Genomic DNA, 21131 nt, shown 5'->3' with positions numbered 1-21131 from the left:
TACAGCATTCAATTGCAAACGATATCAACAGAGTTCAACAATGTTATTCAAATGTTTAAATTTCATTCATAATTGTGTCAGACTACTCTATAAATTTTATTTTCGATGGCTTCTTGATTTCAGGGAACGGAAAAACTCGACGTAAATGGGTGCTTGAAAGGTACAGTTGACAAACATACTGGAGGGTCTCTGTCGCGATATCGAGAACAAGGCTAGGTGAAACCACAGACAAGGAGAAACAAACGATGAATGAAAGTTGTCTCCGATTACAGTCAGTGCATGAGAACTAGGTGGTCGAGATGTTAGATCAACAGAGAGTCCACGGTCATCATGAGTGTTGGCAGTAGCTGACCTTGGACCGAGCCTTTGAATGGCTCCATAGTAATTTCCGTAGACACTTCCAGTCAAGGTTGGTGACAGCTTCCGTTGTTGGCCCGTTTACTTTATGGCTGGTTTGAGTATAAAGCCTTCCATGCTTGCATCGTTTACATGGCCAGTGACACATGAGCAGATGACATGTGCACGCGGGAGGACTCAAAAAATTGATAAATCGTACAGTAAGACACTATTATTGATATTGTGCATCTTTACCAAGATTTATCATTTTGTGTATTACATGGTTCATCCCATACTTTCCCTCCTTTTAAATGCGCAGTCCGTTTTTCGTTTTCAAAAAAACTTGTATTGCTATGCTTGCTCAGTGGGGCCGCAATGCTGAATAATCGGATATATTAATCGTAATAATGTGGGGGTGTGACATTACAAAATTCACTGGTATTGACAAGGCTATCCAATATTGCCTGTTTCTTGTGTCACATCAACATTTATGTTATTTGTGTTGCATGACACACTTGACGTCATCTCGTATCTGACCAGGACAAATGAAACTATTTCTGATACAACAAAGGAACAAGTGATATTGCATGATAAGCTCTGAACATAAATCCTTTCTCCTGTCAATATATGAAATCGCCATATTTCCAAGATGACAATAGTGACTGAAAATTTGAAAACTGAATGTTCATATAAATGTACTGCAGCTTCTTAAAAGCCCTATCTAAGCAAATTTACATTGCTGAAAAGTATTAGAGTCATGCTATGTGATATTTTGTGAATGATGGACAGCTGCTTCCTTACCTTTTTTACCTTGACTTTAGAGTTCCCTGTGTCTATTGATGAACCAGAAGCCTCAGAAATACCCTTCCTTCCATCTTTCCCACCAATGTCTTTATCTGTCGCTGTATCTCTGGAAAATATATCTTTGGTGTCCTTGGTTCCTGTAAATTTTGGATCTCTTGAAGTCAACTCACTAGTCATCGGACCTTCCATTGCCGTAGCTTTTTTGCCATCTGTAACCCTAGCAATATCCCCAACAGTATCCTGCACCTTGGTCACAGCTTTGTTACTTTCTGCCACCTTTGTATTTTCCCTTGTTCTTTCTGTTGTTGCTTCTGTTTTACTTTGCCCTGATTTTGTGACTCCAAGTTCTGTCTGTTTTTGGTCAGTCACACTTTCATCCACATTGGTATCTGAACAGTGCAGACCACAGACTCAAGTCATCCAAGGAAGCTGCATACAAAGTTTCAAAGAAATCAAATAAGCAGTTCAGAGAAGATTTTTTGACCAAAAATAGGAAAAATTCCACTAAATATACAACATTTAAGTTCACTGGACAAATTTCATTAGATTACCAAAAGGAATCCTAATACCAAGTTTAAACTCAATCTGGCCTGTAGTTACTGAGTTTAAGCAAGTTGCTGGATTCTGCCTTGTTCATTCATTCCTGGGTGCACTTACACACTGAATACTGAGATGAGAGGCAGTGTTTCATCTAGAGGGGGTGACAGGGTGATTCACCCTCTGTTGACCTTGTGGCATCCGCTGGCAATTGATCAAGGGGCAACCAGCACCGCTTGAAATGATGTCAATCCAGAATACTCAAACTGAGTGCCTTGACACACAGTCTGTAGCCACTGTCTTTGTTTCGTAAAAAAATATTGCAACAATGTGTTTCGAAAAAAAATAGTACCACAATGTACAATACACCCACCTGCGATATGGCTGCGGGCCCAGGGGAGTCAATGTGACTATTTTTGCTACATTCTATTATGTAAAAGCTCTTCCAAGAAATGCGCGTTCCCTGTTATCGCATTGTGATAAAATGTTGTTTTCAGTATGTGTTTGATATTATTTTGGAGGGGGAACAAATCATTAAAGATCATCTTCATTCCGCAAATTTTAATTTTTTCTCATTTTGATGGAAACGTTTGTTGTATGAACATCATACTGATATGAGACGGAGACTCATAACACATTTTTTCAAGTCCAGTGTCAATACAGACGATAATGTCAACGCGGAATCGGTTGCAATGGCAACTTCTGATCTCTCTTGTAAAGAAGTCTGATCCTGTGGAAGACAAATCAGACGTCAACACTGATCTTGACGACAATTGCGTGACGTTTGAAAATGCTAAGCGGTTGAAAATAAGCAAGTTCCAAGCACTGTGGCTCGATCGACCTCAATGAAAAAAATTGGCTTGAAGCACCCAGCGATGGTGCTGGAATGAAGTGCAAAATATGCAGGGAAACCAGTAAACCAACCCATTCACAAGCCTGGATGGATGTTGTAATTATCGAACATCAGCATTGGCATGACATGCAGACAGTACAATCCATTTGGAGGCCGTCAAAGACACGTTTATGCGTGTGGATATGCAAAAAGCTGTCTCAACTGTTCTCACACAAAGGCAAGATGCCATAGTAATGGCAATGAAAGCCGTGTATTGGTTGGCTACAGAAACTATTGCTACTGATAAATATGCATCTTTGTTGAAGTGGCTTGAAGTCTCTGGTTGCGAACACATCAGCCACCTCCGGGTTGGTGCCAATGCAACTTACCAGTCGTTAGCAACAGCCAAAGATTTAAAGAATAAAATTTGCGATGTCATCATAAGAAAGTTATCTAAACAAACTCAGAATGCTGATATGTATAGCATCCTAACTGACGAGAGTACAGATATTTCTGTGACTCTGCGATTTGTTGTTTACATCAGGATAGTAATGAGTACCTTTGACTTGCAGACTCACTTTTTGTCAACTTTCACATCGATGAAAAAGATGTGGCCACAATTACCTCAAAATTACTGGAGGCAGTTCAACTTAAACAACCCAAACAAAAATAAAATGACCGGTCTAGGAAGTGACAAGGCATCATGGTTGGCAGAAGTAATTGTATCAGCACAAAACTCAGGGAAATCAACCCCTTTTTCCTGAATATCCATTGCAGAACTCATAGACTTGCGTTGTGCACCAGCCAAGCAGCCGGGAGTGTCAGTTACTTGAAAGAGTTCAACGACATTCTCACTAGTTTGATTTACTATTTTAAACATTCGTCTTTACAATTATCAAAATTTAAAGAAATCAAACAAATTCTTGATAGCCCCAAACCCAAAATCAAGGAAATCCACACAGTGAGATGGTTTGCCTTTGATGACTCCCTACAAACAGTGTACCGATCGAAGCATGCATTGTTGACCTACTTCGGTCAATGCGTCATGCATAAAGACCCAAAAGGGGTTGGACTGTATAAACAAATCATCCAATACAAGTTCGTTGCTATCACCTGGTTCGTTCCTTATGGATGTTATCCCCATTGTCACCAAACTGAATTTGATGTTCCAAAAAGACAGTTTGGACGTAGCAGCGATCAAACTAACTGTCGATGCAACATTGGTTGCTCATACATACTCATACATGCTTTCAATTTTAAATTCCTTGTTCAATGTTCAAGAGTGACAATTACTTATCATTGGTTTAGAATGTGTTTTGATGTTTATGATGTTCAACTTTATAAGCAGAGTTGATCTCATCAATTTGTCGACCTGCGGTACCAGTTGTATTCTTGAGTACATCCTTATCATACTTCTTGGCTAGTGTGCTCTTTAATATTGTTTGTTGGCTTTACAAAGTCCTTGGTCATTTGTTGTACTCAATGATTTGGAAAAAATATGCGTACATATAACAGTTATTGGTACACATACAGATTTTAAAGAAATATTCTACGAAAGGCCATAGAGTGCAGTAAATTTAATCTGGAGAATGAAAATGACACACTGGACACACAAAGTATAAACTAGAGCATGCAGTTAGAAGATGTTTTGGGGAATTGCATTTACTGCTGAATGAAACAAGCTGAATGAAAAGACCAATCTTTAACCTATTGAGTGATAAAAGGTTGTTTCCTTACTCTTTCATCATATCTTGACGTTTCTGACTTTGCATATTTCTTAGAAATATCAGAATCTGCTGTATCTTCAGACACCTTGGAACCATCATCACTCTTCCACACATCTAAGTCCTTTGTCTTCTTCTGCAAACCAGAGTCTTCTGTGCTGACCACTTCAGGTATCTGTCCAATACCAGGCACAGGTCCTGTTTTTTCTGTAATTGAAGAGGTATTAGTAACAGGTTCAACTGTACTCCTCGATATTCCACCACTTACAGCATCTGCAACTGCACTCTCTTTAATGTGTTGCATAATTGAACCGTCAGCCTGGGGGCTTTTCACTCTCTCTACACCTTTCGAAGGAAATATAACAGAAACATGCATTTCAAAATATCTGTTGATCATGATTTTTAGCTGCTCAAGTGAATCTAGTAGCTGAATGACAAAGACAAAGACAGTGACAGAAACAAATAATGGGAAAACAGGAACCATAGTGTAATTATTGATTCTATTATCACTCTTACATTATCTAGATTATAGCTTTTTTCTGTTTAATTAAAGAATGAGATGATGATATTGTTTTCCTGCAGTTTTCGGATGTGGCCGCATGACCAACAAAGACAGACAGATTTGTCTATGTGGAGACCAAGATCAATGTGGTTTAAGGGCAGCTATACTGTGATACAGAATTTGGAAACAAAATGGCCATCATGTAGCCATATTGGATCGTATCACAAAACAAATTAATGTGCATATGTATGACATAGGGAGTAATGCTTGTACCAAATTTGATGATATCGCTCCAGGCATCTATGAGGAATTTGTGTGAACTGACAGACAGATGCGCGGACAGATGGACAGACATGACCAGACCTATAAGTTCCCTAGACGTTGTCAGTTGAGACTACCATAACAGCCATTTTGTGTAGTTAAAGCAGGCGTGCAGGCAACACATGGGCACACGCTCCAGAAAATGCCACTTTTTAGTTTTCCCCGGCCGCAAACATGGAGACAGACTGCCAAGTGGTCAGCGCGAAGTTGCTGCCGATTGAACTCTGTGGTATATATTCAAAGTCTAACGCGACTGGAAGACAATTGTTTAGAAAATTCAAGTGGGGTGGGGAATCAATGACCGTTGGTGATTTGAACCGACCGTCAATCAAACGCTTGTATAAACTCTGTTTGAAGGATTAGCAAAAGGTGACAAAAAGTTGAGATCAGTTTGTGTAATTAATGTTATAGAAATCAAACATCGTACTGGCCAAGTGTTTGACTGGGAGGAGAACCCCACTAATGCGAGAACCTGGGATTGAAAAGTGCAGCTGTAAACAAATGAACATTATGGGGAAGAAAATCCACTACTGTTTAGCATAAAACTATGCATTTTTATATCACGCCTGAAATATTAGCAGCTGCACTAACCAAACTTTGAAGAACATGAAAATGACGAAATGTTAAATGAAGATAATTTAGAACTAATTTCCTAACAAGACAAATACAGCTAAGTGACCAGAAAGTTGTCTCATAGACCCAAAAGTCAAATCAAAGATGAAGGTATACTATAATACTTAATAAAAAAAGAACATGGCAGTTGCAAATATCTGAAATTATTGTACTATCCCAAGTTAGAAGAATGACATTCTAAAAAAAGACTCAGTAGAATGACATCTTAAAATATAGGCTGGTTGCCAAGTTAGGACGCGTTTAAAAATCATAGTAGAATGTTCTTGTATCAACTTTGAATGGAATCTGGCACTTTGAGTTATTATGAGATGATTTTGGAACCAGTTGATTCAATAGTGTTTGTCATCCACCATAATTGGATTAGAGTTGCTTTAGAGAACACAAATGATGAAATTTTCTAAAGGGCAGAAAAGATGTACAGATAGAATAAAAATAATAACCCGGCCGGTCAAACTGCTTGAATATTTTTGCGCCGGTCATAAGTTTGCATGGCAAGAACTGTATGTACATTCTACATGTAGTTCAGGTGACATTTATGATAAAATTTGACTGTTTAAGGTAACAACAGAATAAATTCAGTGAGTTCCCAACGCCTCAGATCGTCCAGGTTGCAGATCTTCTCTTGAAAAATAAACAATGGCGACAGAAAAACGCATGTACACGAACGACATGACAACATCGTTTATGCGGGTTGCCATGTCTACTTGCATATTCATACCATAGAGGGCGCTAGATATTAGAAAATGAAACTCTGCAGTTTTTGAACTCTGAGCTGGAACTCAATTTAGAAAAGAGTTACAACTCCGACATGACAACATCGTTTATGCGGGTTGCCATGTCTACTTGCATATTCATACCATAGAGGGCGCTAGATATTAGAAAATGAAACTCTGCAGTTTTTGAACTCTGAGCTGGAACTCTGAGCAAACAGTTACTTTCTTAATTTCAGGAGAAGATGCCGATGGAGGAAGAAGGTAACAGAAAAATAAAACAAATTAATGAAGAATATTATTTTCTTTTCTGTTTTTTTTAACTGCATTAAACTTGTTTTGCATGAAAGTAGTGAATAGTCTAGTGGCAGGTCTATAACTAAGGGGGTCTCCCCTGGCAAAATTATAAACATGGATCACCAAACTTTATCGCAATTAAATTTTTATGATTAACACACACCTATTTTTTTAAATTTCATTTCCAAACTTCATTTATCTTGGTGGTATTTAAAATGCTATAAAAGCTTATCAAATGAATTTTTTTATTATTTCCAAATTTCGTTTCCTTAGTCTAGTGGCAGGTCTATAACTGGGTGTTTCTCTTAGCAGAATTTAATATGCACCAATTACCAAACTTTATCGAAATGACATTTTTATTGTTTATGGCCACAGCTATTGTTTTTTGTAACTCTTTTCTAAGTTGCATTTATCATGATGATATTTAAAATGCTATAAAAAATTTTCAGAACTATCATTATTCCAGAATTTCATTTCGTTAGTCAAGTGGCAGGTCTATGACTGGGGGTCTCCCCTGGCAGAATTTATTATGCATGGATCAACCAAATTTTATGGAAATAACATTTTAATTGTTTATGGACACAGCGATTGACTTTTGTAACTCTTTTCTAAGTTGCATTTATCATGATGAGATTTAAAATGCTATGAAAGTTTATCAAAACTTAAGTTATTTCAGAATTGTATTTCAGAATTATTATAGGTCATATTAAATTCAGAAAGAGTAACTTTCAATCTTGGAATTTTATTTGGTTTTGACATAAACATATAAGTATGTCAGGCCTTATTTTACGGTTTACCATGTTACTGTAACTTTTATACAATGTATCCGCCAACACACTTGTGGTCGAATTATAGAGGAAAAAAATTATGCGCATGAGCACTGGTTGAACAATTGGAGCTTGTAAAATAATTTTAGTGGGTGGTTGAACTAATGGAGCAGTCGAATTGATGGAGTGATTACAGTAGTCATCAGTTCACTTGTGAACAATCTCCTTAGGGCAACAATCGCACTCACCCATGATCAGTTTACTTTAAGAACATTGATTTGTGCCAGAATTTAAGCAGCAAAGAAGCCTATACGAAGACAGCAGCAATCTCTGAACATTGTTTTAAATGTTGTAGATATTGTACTGAAGGGAAAAAAAATTACTGAGAGGTTGTATGTTTGCATGTTGGAACAGCTATATCTTCTGCGAATGCATGTGCAAGATGGTTTGCCTGAACATGGCTAGTTTGCTTCAGAAAGTTTGTGATTACTTTTTACAAGATGACTTGTCACTTAGGTCAATGTGCCATATTTCTCATCGAAAGCAAACAAAGCCTAGGATTTCCATGTGTATGTTCAGGCATAAAACTATGTCTGATGCTATCACTTCAGAATATAAGTAAGTTTCCAATCTGTGATGATAAATTAACTTACATCTACCTGTTGTTCACTCACATGAACGCATGAAGATCAACTGACAGGTACATAAATACACTGATTGAGATATATATTTTATAAATTTTAAAGAGGTTTCCTTATAATCATACCTTCGATTTTATCCTCGGAATATAACTTTATCAGCATTTCAAGATCTGACACCCAATCTTGTATAGTGAGAGCATCTTTCTTTCCCTCTTTGTGACTGAGCCGAGTCTTGAGGTCGGCAGTCTTCTGTTCAAGTGTTGTAATTATATCATTGATGACTGTGCTTTTGTCAGTCAGACTTTTGTTCAGTTTGAGGAGAGTATCGCTGTTCGTTGCCAGTGTTTCATTCTGCTCAGTTATCAAATTATTTTTCTTAGACAGTTCGTTGGTAACCTCAGTGATCCTGCCCTTTTGCCTAGCCAGTTCTTTGTCAAGCGCAGTGACATTTTTCTTTTCCCTAGCCAATGCCTCATTCAGTCCAGTGATGGTGCTGTCTTTCTTTTTAAGTTGAGACGTCCATAGCTCAATCTCCCTTTGAAATTTAGCTTCTCTTTTTCAGCAATGGATAGCTGGTGCTTCCACTCCTCCAATTGATTTTTGGCAAGTTCAAGTTCTGTTTTAGCAATCTGACAATCTTTATATTCATGAAAGAGACGATTGCATAGATGTTGATAGGTCTTGTCAACATTAACACTTTTCAAAGGTGCAAGTGCTCTTGCCAACAGGCTTTCTTCTCTCACTGTCTTCAAATGCTTTGTGAATAATTCTGCCACATCAATACTTAGTAGTTCATGTAGGTCTGCATTAAAAAACATAATAATGAATTTTGTTTTACACTTTTTAAAGGTTTAAAGTTACCATGTAAGATAACAACAGTATACAACATCCTCTTCTATAATTTTGCACGGTTACTTTCAAAAGTGTACAATCACAAAAACAAGTGCATCGATGATGTTACATTTACAATTTATGTAAATATTCATAATACATGATAATTACAACATATAAGAATGGCTTTGTTTAAATGACCCTATCAAACACAATGCAAAGCTATCAAAAATTGTTCACAAGATTTTATGCTTAAACAACGTGCAGCTAGAGTGTTAATATTTACAATTGTGAACTTGGTAATTATTTCAAAAGCAGTAAAATTAGGTAATTTCTGTGAACGTCCACACCTAATGTTTATACAAGTTGACCATGTAGATTTAGATGAGGAAGATGTTATGAAAGGAATCAGTACAACCATTTTAATATACATAATTAAAAGTTCGTTAAACAAGTGTACACAGCCTAGAGGTTATTGCAAGTTTTTGTAAATCAAATGTTTACTCCATCAGAACTTGTGTGAGGTTACATTTTTTGATCAAATGAGGAACATTTCTGAACATCACATAAATTTAATGATCTCAGATACCATAGTATGGCCAAATATTTGAGCAAAATTACTTGCACACTTGTTGATAAACACTATTACAAAAAAGAACGTATGCAAATAAGATATTTAACAGTACACAATAGTATGGCCAAATATTGAAGCAAAATTGCTTGCACACTAAACATTATCACAAAAGTGAATGAATTCCCTTTAACATACTTGATGGACTGAAGAATTCTCTTCCAACCTCATCTGTATAAACGCATGACTCAAGAGAGATGTTTCTAAAGATCTTCCTTATTCCCAGCAGGTGAAGAATCTCTAATTGTTGTAAAGGCCTGTTCTTCTGTGTTTGCTTAAGCAGGACCAGCGCATTTCCAGCTGATTGATCTGATGTTTCTGGTGGAATTTGTGTGAATTCTCCAACACACTTTGATACGACTTTTTTATACACATCAGAGAGCTGTGCATTTGGTTCAACTTCCATGGCCAAGAGTGCAGTGCCTGCAAAATATTATTAGCGATGAAGTTGTCTGTTAAATAAACTAAATCACATCAAAACACATCTAGATATTTCAAACTAGATGGTGATAAAGAAAAAATGATCGGTATGGATGGATAATATATAAATGAAAATGGCAAATTATTGGATTTCAAACTGCAAGATTGGACTGTACCCGTTCATATTCGGTTGTTACTGAAATACCCTTTGGTAACCTTGTACCTAAAATATCCCTGTTCTCTTATGAAAAACACTAACAGTATTGCAAACTTTCAGTTTTATTTTTGCCACCAAATTAAATTTTCTCTTGCTGAGGTAGTGAGGAAGGCTAGGGCAACACATAGAATTTAATGGCAAATTAAGAAATTTGCTTTCATTAAGGTATTGATAAGATGAATGTAATTCACCAATTACAGGTGCTTTCAGCATAAACAGAGATATTATATACCAAGTTACAAAGTTTCAATAGTAATTGTAGTCAGGTTAATTAGTTCTTCACTCCTATCCTCATTGTGGTGTCTGTCCAGTAGGATAATGTTCCTTCAAAGTCATTAAAATTATTCTTTTAACTTCTTAAATTTTGGCTGACATACAAAAGAGATCAGCTAGTTTAAGAACTATGACTACATAAACATGTGTGTTGTAGATATTTTAGTGTCAATTCAGCAGCAGGGAAAAATTAACACAATTTCTTGTAATGTGACATGACTATTTATGTATACATGATATTAATATATCATGTTCATACATTCACAGATTTTAAATTACATGATTAGGAGGATAAATGCCACTTTCATTGGTGTTGTGAATATCTGTCAATATAAAAAGTATTGCATGTGCATTTGAGGAAATCATAAAGATTCAAATATCATAGTTTGCATCAAACATAATTAGTACCAAAATAGCCTTGTCTACTGCCTCAAATGTTTGTTTCACTTAATTTCCTCAGGTACTTGATAGAGCCTCTTGTAAATTATTTTAAAACTTGATTAACACATAATAAGCTTTCACTAAGAAATAAAGTATGTAAGCAACAACATCCTATAGTTGTATTCTTGAAAAAGTAGTCTGAAAGAATTCTGTCCTCATACATATTCTGTTACATTTTTTTACATCTTATAAATTTTCTTTGGGTCAACACTTAATATAAGTATAAAAAAGGTATTGGGGACATTTTCATTCATATTGCAATGTCTGTGTAATACAAAAGTCTATTTGAAGCAAGCTTGTTAATTTTCAATTGAGCAAAGGCTTTTAATCATTTCCTTCTGCGGACATTAAAATTATCAGTAAAGTGTGGTTGACTGCACAGACGTCCTGTCCTTGCACAGAGGGTCTGATTTCCTATTGAGAGTTGTGCAGGACTTGGTTAAATAACCAGTAAGCATTATACTTTTGCTGTTTCCCTATAGACCTGAGTCAGCCCCTCTCACAATGAAAAAATGTGTATGTGTCCAGCAACTGGCTGTTTTATAATACAACGACACTACCAAGAAAAAAACTTTTATATCAAGCATATACCTTGAGTTTGATCTGATGACAGGTGTTTTCCTTGAGAAGTGCTTTCCTTTACATCTGTGCTTGTGTCACCAATACTGGGATCATAAACATGTGCTTCAGAGATATCTGGTACTTGTGAGCTCTATATTGTAGAAAGATGTCTATATGAACATGTGTATTTTACTTATTATCAAGTACTGTATGAATCATTACACTAGTCATTCAGAGGATATAAAACAAAATCCTGTTAGTAATATTTGAATACTGATAAAGTTCTAATGTTAATCATTTGGGGAAAACATTGCAGAACACAAAACATGCATTATGATGCGAAAACCATACTTTTTTCCCCCAAAATTGCACCTAATCTCTATATTTTTATAACACTGAGCCAGTAACTTTAACTTACTATTCCAGGATTGTTCTCTGATGTTATCATAATATCACATTCTCTTTCTAGGAATATGTAATCAAAATTAACAAAAACTGCTTTTGTAAAAGTTTTATGTCATTTTCCTTCGATTTGATGTTAATGTGGCTGCAGATGTATTTAAATCTCTTATTCCTATGTATATAAATGTAATTGTTTTAAAGTCTGCCATTTCTATGCTTGGTTTCAACTTGTGAAAACAGATTGTACAGTAGGTTGAAAAATATGTGTAATATTATTGCGCACTATGAGTTTACATTTGTATACACAGAATATCAACAAACCAAATAGCACATAAACAGGGTAAAATATATAACCCTAATATGACCCAGCCATAAGGTGACTTTTTAAGTAAATTCAGGCAACACTTTCATGATACCTGAGTGATATTATCAAGATAACAAAAATAAATGAATTACAATCTAATTGATATCATTTTGGAAAAAGTAAAGTCTTGAAAGAAAAAGCACCTGAAAATAAATGTTGCTATTGCAATGATATTGTTATCATGAATTTAAATGTTTAAAATTACCTCAATGTCATCGCTCTGGACTATTTCCTCCTCAGACCTGGCCTTTGGTACAACAGCAGATGTATCAACTTCAATTTTCTCCCGTTCAATTATTCTTTCAGCATCTGCAACACCGTCACTCACAGCACCTAAAATTATTGTAGGAAAGACATCAGGTGGGGATTTTTATTAATATTCTGATACATGTGAACTTGATGTGCCTGTTTCAATATCAAACTTTCATAATTTCTGAACCTAAATACATGTAGCAGTTGTGGAAGATGCCATAAGTTCAATGTGAGATAGAAAACATATCCCTGGCCTTGCCCCAACAACAATTCCACAGAAACCCATGATTATAATTTACTATTATGTAATATAACTCCTCACGTATCATTACATTATAAGAACATGGTTAAGAAGATTTTTGCTTGCTGTGTGAGATGAACTGATGCAGACGTATCTGAGTTTGTGCAAATCATTTCTCAACCAGTAAGGTGATCTTTAGCAGGTCAGATGTGGCCTAGTTCAGTACACATTATCTGTTTAATGTACTATGTAAAACTAACTACAAAAGCTGTGCATCATGATTATTTAAAAGCAATTTAATTATGGTAGTAGAGCGGATCAGTGAGAAAATATTTCAAATTGTGATACAAGCATGAAAATTGGTATGTAGGCACATTTTAGGTCACCTTTTAAGAAGAAAAACGCTAGCCACAAAAAAATCCAATATGGCGGCCATTTTCAAGATGGCCGCCAAATCGACTTCCGGAAAAATGAAATCATTGATGATTTGAGACATTATCATCTGAATTTAACAATTTTAGTGGCTATACCCATGTTTTCAACTGAGTCTATTTTTGATGTTTATTTTGTGATATTGTCCACTCTTGAGTCAGAAAATTGCTCTACCAGTGAATTACAGAACAAAAAGTACATTTAATGTGTTAAAAAATAGCGTCAATGACACTGTCGCTCCCATATGAATGGTAACAAGAGTGTCGATGGAGTGAGAAATTTGTGAGCAATGCTTGGTTTTTGCGCGGGTGCCTCATGAGTTCTACACCATGCAGCGGATCTGAGTCAAAAAACCGTAGCAACTACACTATACTATAGGACGCTTGGTGAACCACTACTTAAAAGTGAGCTTCATCAGAGTGATTTGACTGGGATGTTTGTGTTAGGTGATAGGATAATGTACATTGAGAGTTGGAGTTCACCCACAATTTATGTAGCTTGTAGTTCATTGATGGAATGCAAAAAATTATGTCTACAATTGGAAATGATTACTATTGACTTTGTGGTGATGATGATGGGAAAATCTGGTCCAAAACCAGCAGACAGACTATGCACATATCCTCATCTAGGTCAACCATTAGGGATTGTGGTGTTGTGTATGATAGGTGATGTGGTCTATGGGTTAGGTTGGGACTAAAAATTTTGGCAAAAATAAATGAATGACCCAGCAATTAGTCAGTAGCTGGATGGTTGGTGAGGTGAAGTGTGTGGAAGTTGGTCAAGTTTTTGACATGGACAGACATGTACATGCATTGTACACACATAAAGAAATAGAGAAAATTGAGAATATAGTATTTAATGAAAAATATAGTTGACAATGACAGAAATGAAACTTTGTATCTCTTCACCAAACGGTGATCAGTAAGTTATCGATCACTTAAAAAGAAAATAAAATGAAAAGTTTCAAATCAAGTAGGGTGTAAATAAATAGTTTAAAAGTCAGAAAATAATAATTTTCAAACTTAACACAATATTCTGCACTAAGTGGTATGACCTAGCTCTCACTGTGACTTTATGTGTAACTTTAACACTATACTGCTTGGTGCCAGAAACACAGACTTGATCCTCATAAAACACACAAACAGTTTGTTGCCAACTTTTGTAATGTCAGTGGTGGTATTACATGCTATCGATATTTATAGCCAAGACGGAGTCAGCTTGGACTCTCTGTTGTGCCTCGCAACAAAGTAAACGCATTCACTGACGTTTTTTCAGACATAACACCCATCGAACGCCATCAAACAATCGCACAAATCAAACAAACGATTCAATTTGTATCCTTTTGTAACAAATAATTACGTTTGCAGAATTTCTCTACAGACGGATTAATTGGAAACACACTGAAACCATTCATCATCCAGCGAGATATACATGTATACTGCAGACTGTAAAATGAAATGACAGAAAAACCGCAACCGTCTTTCTAGGGTTACCTGGTTCGTTCTCAGGAAAAGGACCTATTTCCAAGGAAAAACTACATGGTCAAATAGCCAACTTTGCGATAAAAGCCGAGGCAATCACCAGGCGTAATTTCCATTACTGCGCGAAGGATAACATATTGTTTATCGTCCGCAAACAAATTTATGCCTGAATATCGTTCTTTTACACTTGTCTTTAAGTGTCCGAAAACATACTCAGCTGCGTTGAAGTCAGGCGAGTAAGTTGGCGTGAAAATGTACTGTATTCCCATGTGATCTAAGAATTGTGCCAAAAGTTCACCTCCATGATTGTGATGAGTTGGGCAATTGTCAACAATGACGAGGTCGCCAACCATGAGCGAAGGAGTACCATCGTCCATTACCGAATTTGCTGCCAGAAACGAATCAGTGTCAGATGCCCCATCCACTACGTTTGCATGGACAAATGCCGCATGGGCGCTGACAAGTAGATTCAGCGTTACATTTGGTTGTTTAGCGTACCGCTGTATTTCAACACAGCGAGTGCCGATAGCTGCATGTCCGTACAGACTATTACAAACTCCCGGATAACTGAATCCTGATTAGTCAAAAAAGAGAGAGTAAGAGATGGCATTCAATTATTGAGTCGATGGTGAAAAAATACGATGGGTTTGAGAATAAAACAAAAAATACGGTAAATCCTGTACAGAAAGAGCTTGAACGGCACGGTATCACGTTTCCTGCGCCCGAATCTACATAAACGCCGATCGAGGAGGTGGTATTAGCTTCAGCGAAAGTGGGATAGCGTCAATCGAGCAATCTCCGCAGCCCGCAGCTCAATTTAGATTGCTGCCTTCGTATTGCCAGTACTACACACCTTATCCGTATTATGCGATGCCACCTTCATCACCATACGTCTATTATCAATGTCCAGGTGAAATTCCGACAACAGCGAGCACACCGTCAGCACTGTGACTGTGACCGACTCCTCCACCCCTCTCCCGCTAAACACATCAGCGACTAGTATCCGTACCGATGAATGGTTCCCACCCATTCCCAAAGAACCTCCACCATCGTATCCACAAACACCTTGAATGGCAAGGAACACGACTGGTATTGCCAGGCTTACGAACTTGTTGACATTTTCTTGCATGTTCTTGTTTTAAAATTTTAGTGTTTCCGTAGACCCTATCCATGCTTAGGGTCAATTTTTCCCCAAAAACGGAAAGCCTTCGTTTCTGAGTTGGATAAAAATCGTTGAAATATTGAAATTTAACTTTGTTCATTAGTTTTTGTTCCAGACATGGATATGTTTATCTAACACCCATGATGAAATCAACACGTTCAAAACAGTCCTGGTAACGCCAGCACGCCTTTTCAATAAAAAAGATTTCATGATATTTGCTACATTGTCTGTATGTTTTGTCTGTAATAAACGTTAGCGGCTACGTTTATTTTGTTGCGCGGCACGAGAGAGAGTCCACGGTGACTCCGTTTTGGCCGTAATAGCTGTTCTATATTGTACATGTTTTTTGAGATGGCATAGGAGAATCTTTGCTTGCTTGGGGAACATTTTGTACCTGCTTGAGTGAATGGAATCTTCGGGGAACAAAGTGTTACATAATTCATTTTCAAACCTAAGGGTGAATCTTCACCAATTTGTGTGACTAAATTTTAAGCTTTTGAAACCTTCTCTCTAACTTCTTGGTGAAGTTTGTCATTACAGACATTAGACAGTTCTTTTTGCAATTGCTGCTCTGTGTTGCTCATGTTGCCTAGTTGAGATGGTGAAGAGAAGAATCTTTGCTTGCTTGTGGAAAACTGTGTATGTCGTTGACTGAACAGCATCGATCATTGAGGTGCAATGTAAAAACTACACCAGATTGTGATTGTGGGGACCAACTCTTCTTGCAGAAAGTAAATCTGAAATGATAATAATATCCCAGTATCCAAGATTAGAATGGTGAAACATGATTTGTTTGTAGATGAAATATAAAGTGGAATTCAGGTGTCATCTCTTACAGTTTATTCAAGGGAAATTTTCATGTTATTAACTTCAAATCTAAGGCAACACTGTGTGAGGTGACACATGCACATTGTCAGGACTTCAAACTTAATTTTCTGGTATTACTGATATGTATTGAGATGATTATTTTTGCATGGGACCTTGATATAAGTGCCACAATGCATATGAGTCAGTATAATACAAGGCATATAATTTTGAGGTCCTGAACTTGTGCCAGTGTTACAGTAGGAGATTTTCCTCTGTTTGCGAGAAATATGCCTTATGGTCGATTGCAATCTACTTACAGAAGCTATAGGACCTATAACAACTCAGCTTGGGTAATCCTCCCTTTGCATTGGTGAAATGCTCTCAGAGAGAGCATTGAAATAGCATGTAAAATTGAGTAAACCTAGGCGCAGACCAACAAAGTAATCATAATAGGTTAAGAATGAAAATGGCTTGTATCATAGTTGAAATACACTGGAAATGTTTTTAAACAGGTTTCATCTGGAGCTGTATAGATATTCTGTATGAATACATTTTCAGTATTGGGGAAAAAAGCTGGTTCTATGAGAGGAACATGTATGTGCACACATGTATTCTTGATCTGGCACTAACAGCTGGATTCCATATATATTGCTATAATGATAGGAAGGAGGGTCTTACATATTTTTGACATTTACGTCTATGCTGATCACAAGTCTGACTTGAGCACAGATGAATCCGTTTCAGCCCAGCTAAACATACATTGAAGCTGTTATCCAATGTGAAGCAGCATCTGTGTCATCCAACAGGTTGTTAAAACGTTTACTACTTTTTCTTTGTCCTGAAATGGCAGATGAGAATTTTGATTTTAGAATGAATTACAGCAATTTTAGAGCAAAATACAGCAATTTTAGAGCATCCCTAACACACAGTTACACTTTCAAAGTACTCTAATAAGTGATTTTATTGACTGTGTGACCAAACGGCAAAAGTCGCCTTAAATGACAAAGATTCATCACATTCTGATTGCATAAACAGTAATTGAGTGAAGACTTTTTTTTAAAATTGTACTTTAATATGACAGATTTGACTACATAAACTTGCAGATTCCATAATAACGATGATGGTCACTTCCAGGAACTGGTGTAAAAAATATCACATCTGAAACAATATGTATTAATGTTAATTATTAAATTGTATACAAATGTGATGGCAATGTTACAATATTTGTAATTTTGGAAAAGTTCAGACTATGGCCACTGATATTGATATCTTAAATTGGAATGACTCCATCAAGGGTCAACATTGTGTCACTTACCATCATTGCTATCATGATAGCGTTTTATCAAGAAGTGATCCTCCCGGTGGTGGCAGTCTCGGAGCAGCCGGGTACGCACGCTCGTTAGAAATTTCGCGGAAAAGGGGGTGATTTTAGTCGGAAATCACGGAGACATCTAGGTCCGTGAAATCGAGAAAAAGGGGCACTTTTTCAGATCACCCTCCGAGATTAGGTCTGGTTCTTCTCCCAAGACGCTTTCTCACTCGAGAGAGTAAAACCCAGCAGCGATCCCCCCCCCAAGCCATGATCCAGAACCGTCCGGGAGATACGTACATACATCGTGAAGGTGATTGTAACAACGTGCCCACCCCTCAAATCAGTTCGATTAAAATTTAGTATGTTCTGGCTGTTTAGAAATCCAGTGACCGTCCCTGTGATGGTTAACTTTGTTCTTGTGTTTTATGAATTGATACGCTGTATTACCGAGGGGGGGGGAGATAGCTAATTCAACATCCAACAACAACTTCCTGTATGACTAGCAATATGGCGGTCGATGGTAGAGCGGGTTGTTCTTCGCGGGAGATGCAAAACCTGCGCAGAAATTGCATGGATTTGTCAGTGAAATTGACAGTTTGAGATGCGGTTATTGTGGATGTGTACCTGGAGTACACACAGTGATTCCAGAAGTGATTCAAATGTTGGAAAGTGAGTTCTCCGAGTCAAGTAAGTCTTTTCAAAAACTTTAATAGCGAAACGCATAAATAATAAATGTACAGCTTGTTGCGGATCCGTAGCCCTACCACTCTCTTTGCTGGTTGTGTTGGGGGGACTCAAGAACCGTCCCGGGAGAACCGTACATCAAATCGTGAAGGTGATTGTAACTACTCTTTGCTGGTTGTAACTAACTCTTTGCTGGTTGTGTTGGGGGGACTCCCCCAACACAACCAGCAAAGGGAGTGGTAGGGCTACGGATCCGCAGCAAAAATGTAGCTAGCTGTGCTATTTGGTCCATAGTGGCTGTGATATCGCAGCGGTGCTGGTGCCCGGGGGGGGGTACCTGTTCAGAGAAGTGGTAGGGGTGTGCGGCCGCAGGTATAAAACCCAGGGCCCATTTTAGACCTAAAATCCCGTTATTTTAAGACCCCATTTTAGACCTTTATGACCTTTGACCCAGGTCAAAAGTCAAAGCGTCAAAATTTTTAAAACGGAAAAAGCAAGTATTTTCCCCGGCAAAGCCTACCGCTGTACCGCGTTTAGGGCTATGTTGTTGCTTGCTGCGAATCCGTAGCCTCTGCCACTCGGGTTGGTTGGTCATTGGAGTGGTAGCAGAACTCCCAGCAGAACACTTCAAAGAGTGGCAGGGCTCGTTTTCGCAGCAATGTTGTTGCTAGCCAAGCCATGATTCCAACACAGTCCCTCTATCCACGGACTGTGATTCCAAAAACATCAGGAAATACAAAAAAAATCGGTGAAAGAAAATTTTGTCTTTCACCCTCACCAAATTTTGGTCCAGCTTCTACAAATTATCAATTATCTGCAGTTACAGTCTGACTGGTGGGTTTTTTTTGAAATTGCAATTCACAACAAACCTCTCTGTTCATCTGTAAAGCAATGCTACTTGTATACTTCATGTGGCCATGGTTGACCTGTCTGTCATCATCAATACTAGGAGCCACTTTGTTTGGGTATTTTCTATTGGGCAAAAATCTTCCATATATGGAGTTCTGACCAATCAGTGACGGTGTTTCACAACCAAGTCGATATTTACTTTGGCTTAGGCCAGGGGGTCTCTTTAATGGTTCCCCTGCCACAGAAAAAGATATCGATGCTTATAGAGTGCAGCTCAGAACCCTGCTAGCGAGACGGGAACAGACGGTTGAAATTTGTTCTTCTGTGGCACTCAAAAATCAACCCCATTTTAGACCTTGGTTTACAGTGGAATTGATACCCCCATTTTAGACCAAGTTCCTGAAATACCCACCCCATTGGGCGGCACGTATACATATTGGCAAGTAATGGAAGTGACCCCCCCGGGTGCTGGTGGCGTCTATCGAATTCGCTCGGGCCAAGATCTGTGGCGATGACCCTTGACCCGAGCGCGTTCGATAGACGCCACAACATCACTGCAATATCACAGCTAGCTAACAAGTTGTAAGGCATCGCTGGTCAACTCATGTCAGCGAATCAACATGAGAATGCCTACCGTTATTTCTAGCTGAATCAGTTGTCATTTTATAGATTGTACTAACACTTGCATGAGGTGTTTTGTAGTTGTAGTGTTTCTCTTTGGGTTGGTTGTCATTTATTTGGTAGATTATCTGTTCAGGTTATTGTAATAAAAGTTGCATGTGGTGTTTGTACTAAGAAGTATTTCTAGTTGAATTAACTGTTATTCAGTAGATTGTACCCGGTTTATTGTACTGACATTTACATGTAGTGTTTTGTAGTACATATAGTTGTATTAACAGTTGAGATTGTAGTATTAGATAGATAGATACCTGAGAGCATGAGAGTACTATTTATCCAATCTTTGCTGAAATTCAGTGAAAGAAATGGTTGTAGCTGGTGGCAAATTTCCCTTAGTTTCAAGTGATTTTTCTACAAAAGGATTTTTTTTGCTTTTGCAGCTACAGATGACGGATGATGTCTAATAACTCAAGAGCCATCAACTAATACAAGATCAAAATGGATCAGAAAAGTGATTGCATATGAGTGTGACTGATGAACATATGGTGAAGACAAAACATTCAACGATCACTGTTTTCAAGTTTTCATTATGTTACTAGGCATACATTGAACAAGGCAGTCTGTTACTGTGCACATCAAACAAAGTCAACCCATCCTAAGCTAGTGTATTATGTGTTCCTATTTCACCAAGAGTCAGCATACTTGCTGTCAAATTGGTAAATAATGGTATTCAAATGTCTTGGCAAACATTTAGGTAAAATCTCCAAGATATCGGAAAAAAGGGGGTGTTTTTCGCAGTGATTTTCTCCCAGATTTTCCCAAAAAAGGGGGTGTTTTTCAGAGAAAAATTCTGGGAAAAGGGGTACATTTCAAACTCTGCTAACGAGCGTGGGTACCCACCCGTCCAGAGACTGCCACCGCCGGGTGATCCTCCTACAACTTGGTGATGTCCTTACAGTGTATACCATGATAACTTATCTGGTATTTAAATTGGTATCATAGAAGAGTGGACTTCGTAGAGTGACTTTAGCCTGGCCAGACAAATCTGC

At 37.6% G+C, this 21131-nt stretch overlaps 2 protein-coding genes across 2 annotated transcripts in view; one reads left to right on the top strand and one right to left on the bottom strand.

Annotated features, from left to right (window-relative positions):
- The window catches only part of LOC139123893 (ubiquitin-conjugating enzyme E2 Z-like), a 446060-nt gene that overhangs the window by 218707 nt on the left and 206222 nt on the right, over positions 1 to 21131 (top strand). The gene's annotated exons all lie outside the window — the stretch shown is intronic.
- Positions 8230 to 15779, bottom strand: LOC139124298 (uncharacterized). The gene is made up of 6 exons (XM_070690439.1): positions 15542 to 15779; positions 14949 to 15224; positions 12450 to 12577; positions 11509 to 11629; positions 9705 to 9989; positions 8230 to 8906 (listed from the first exon to the last, which is right to left on the bottom strand). Exons 1-6 carry the CDS (start codon positions 15777 to 15779, stop codon positions 8581 to 8583), a joined length of 1374 nt encoding a protein of 457 aa, XP_070546540.1. The 3' UTR covers positions 8230 to 8580.

Source organism: Ptychodera flava (genome assembly GCF_041260155.1).
Source record: "Ptychodera flava strain L36383 chromosome 23 unlocalized genomic scaffold, AS_Pfla_20210202 Scaffold_23__1_contigs__length_28996876_pilon, whole genome shotgun sequence".
Taxonomy (NCBI): domain Eukaryota; kingdom Metazoa; phylum Hemichordata; class Enteropneusta; family Ptychoderidae; genus Ptychodera; species Ptychodera flava.
This window is presented reverse-complemented; position numbering and strand designations above follow the sequence as displayed.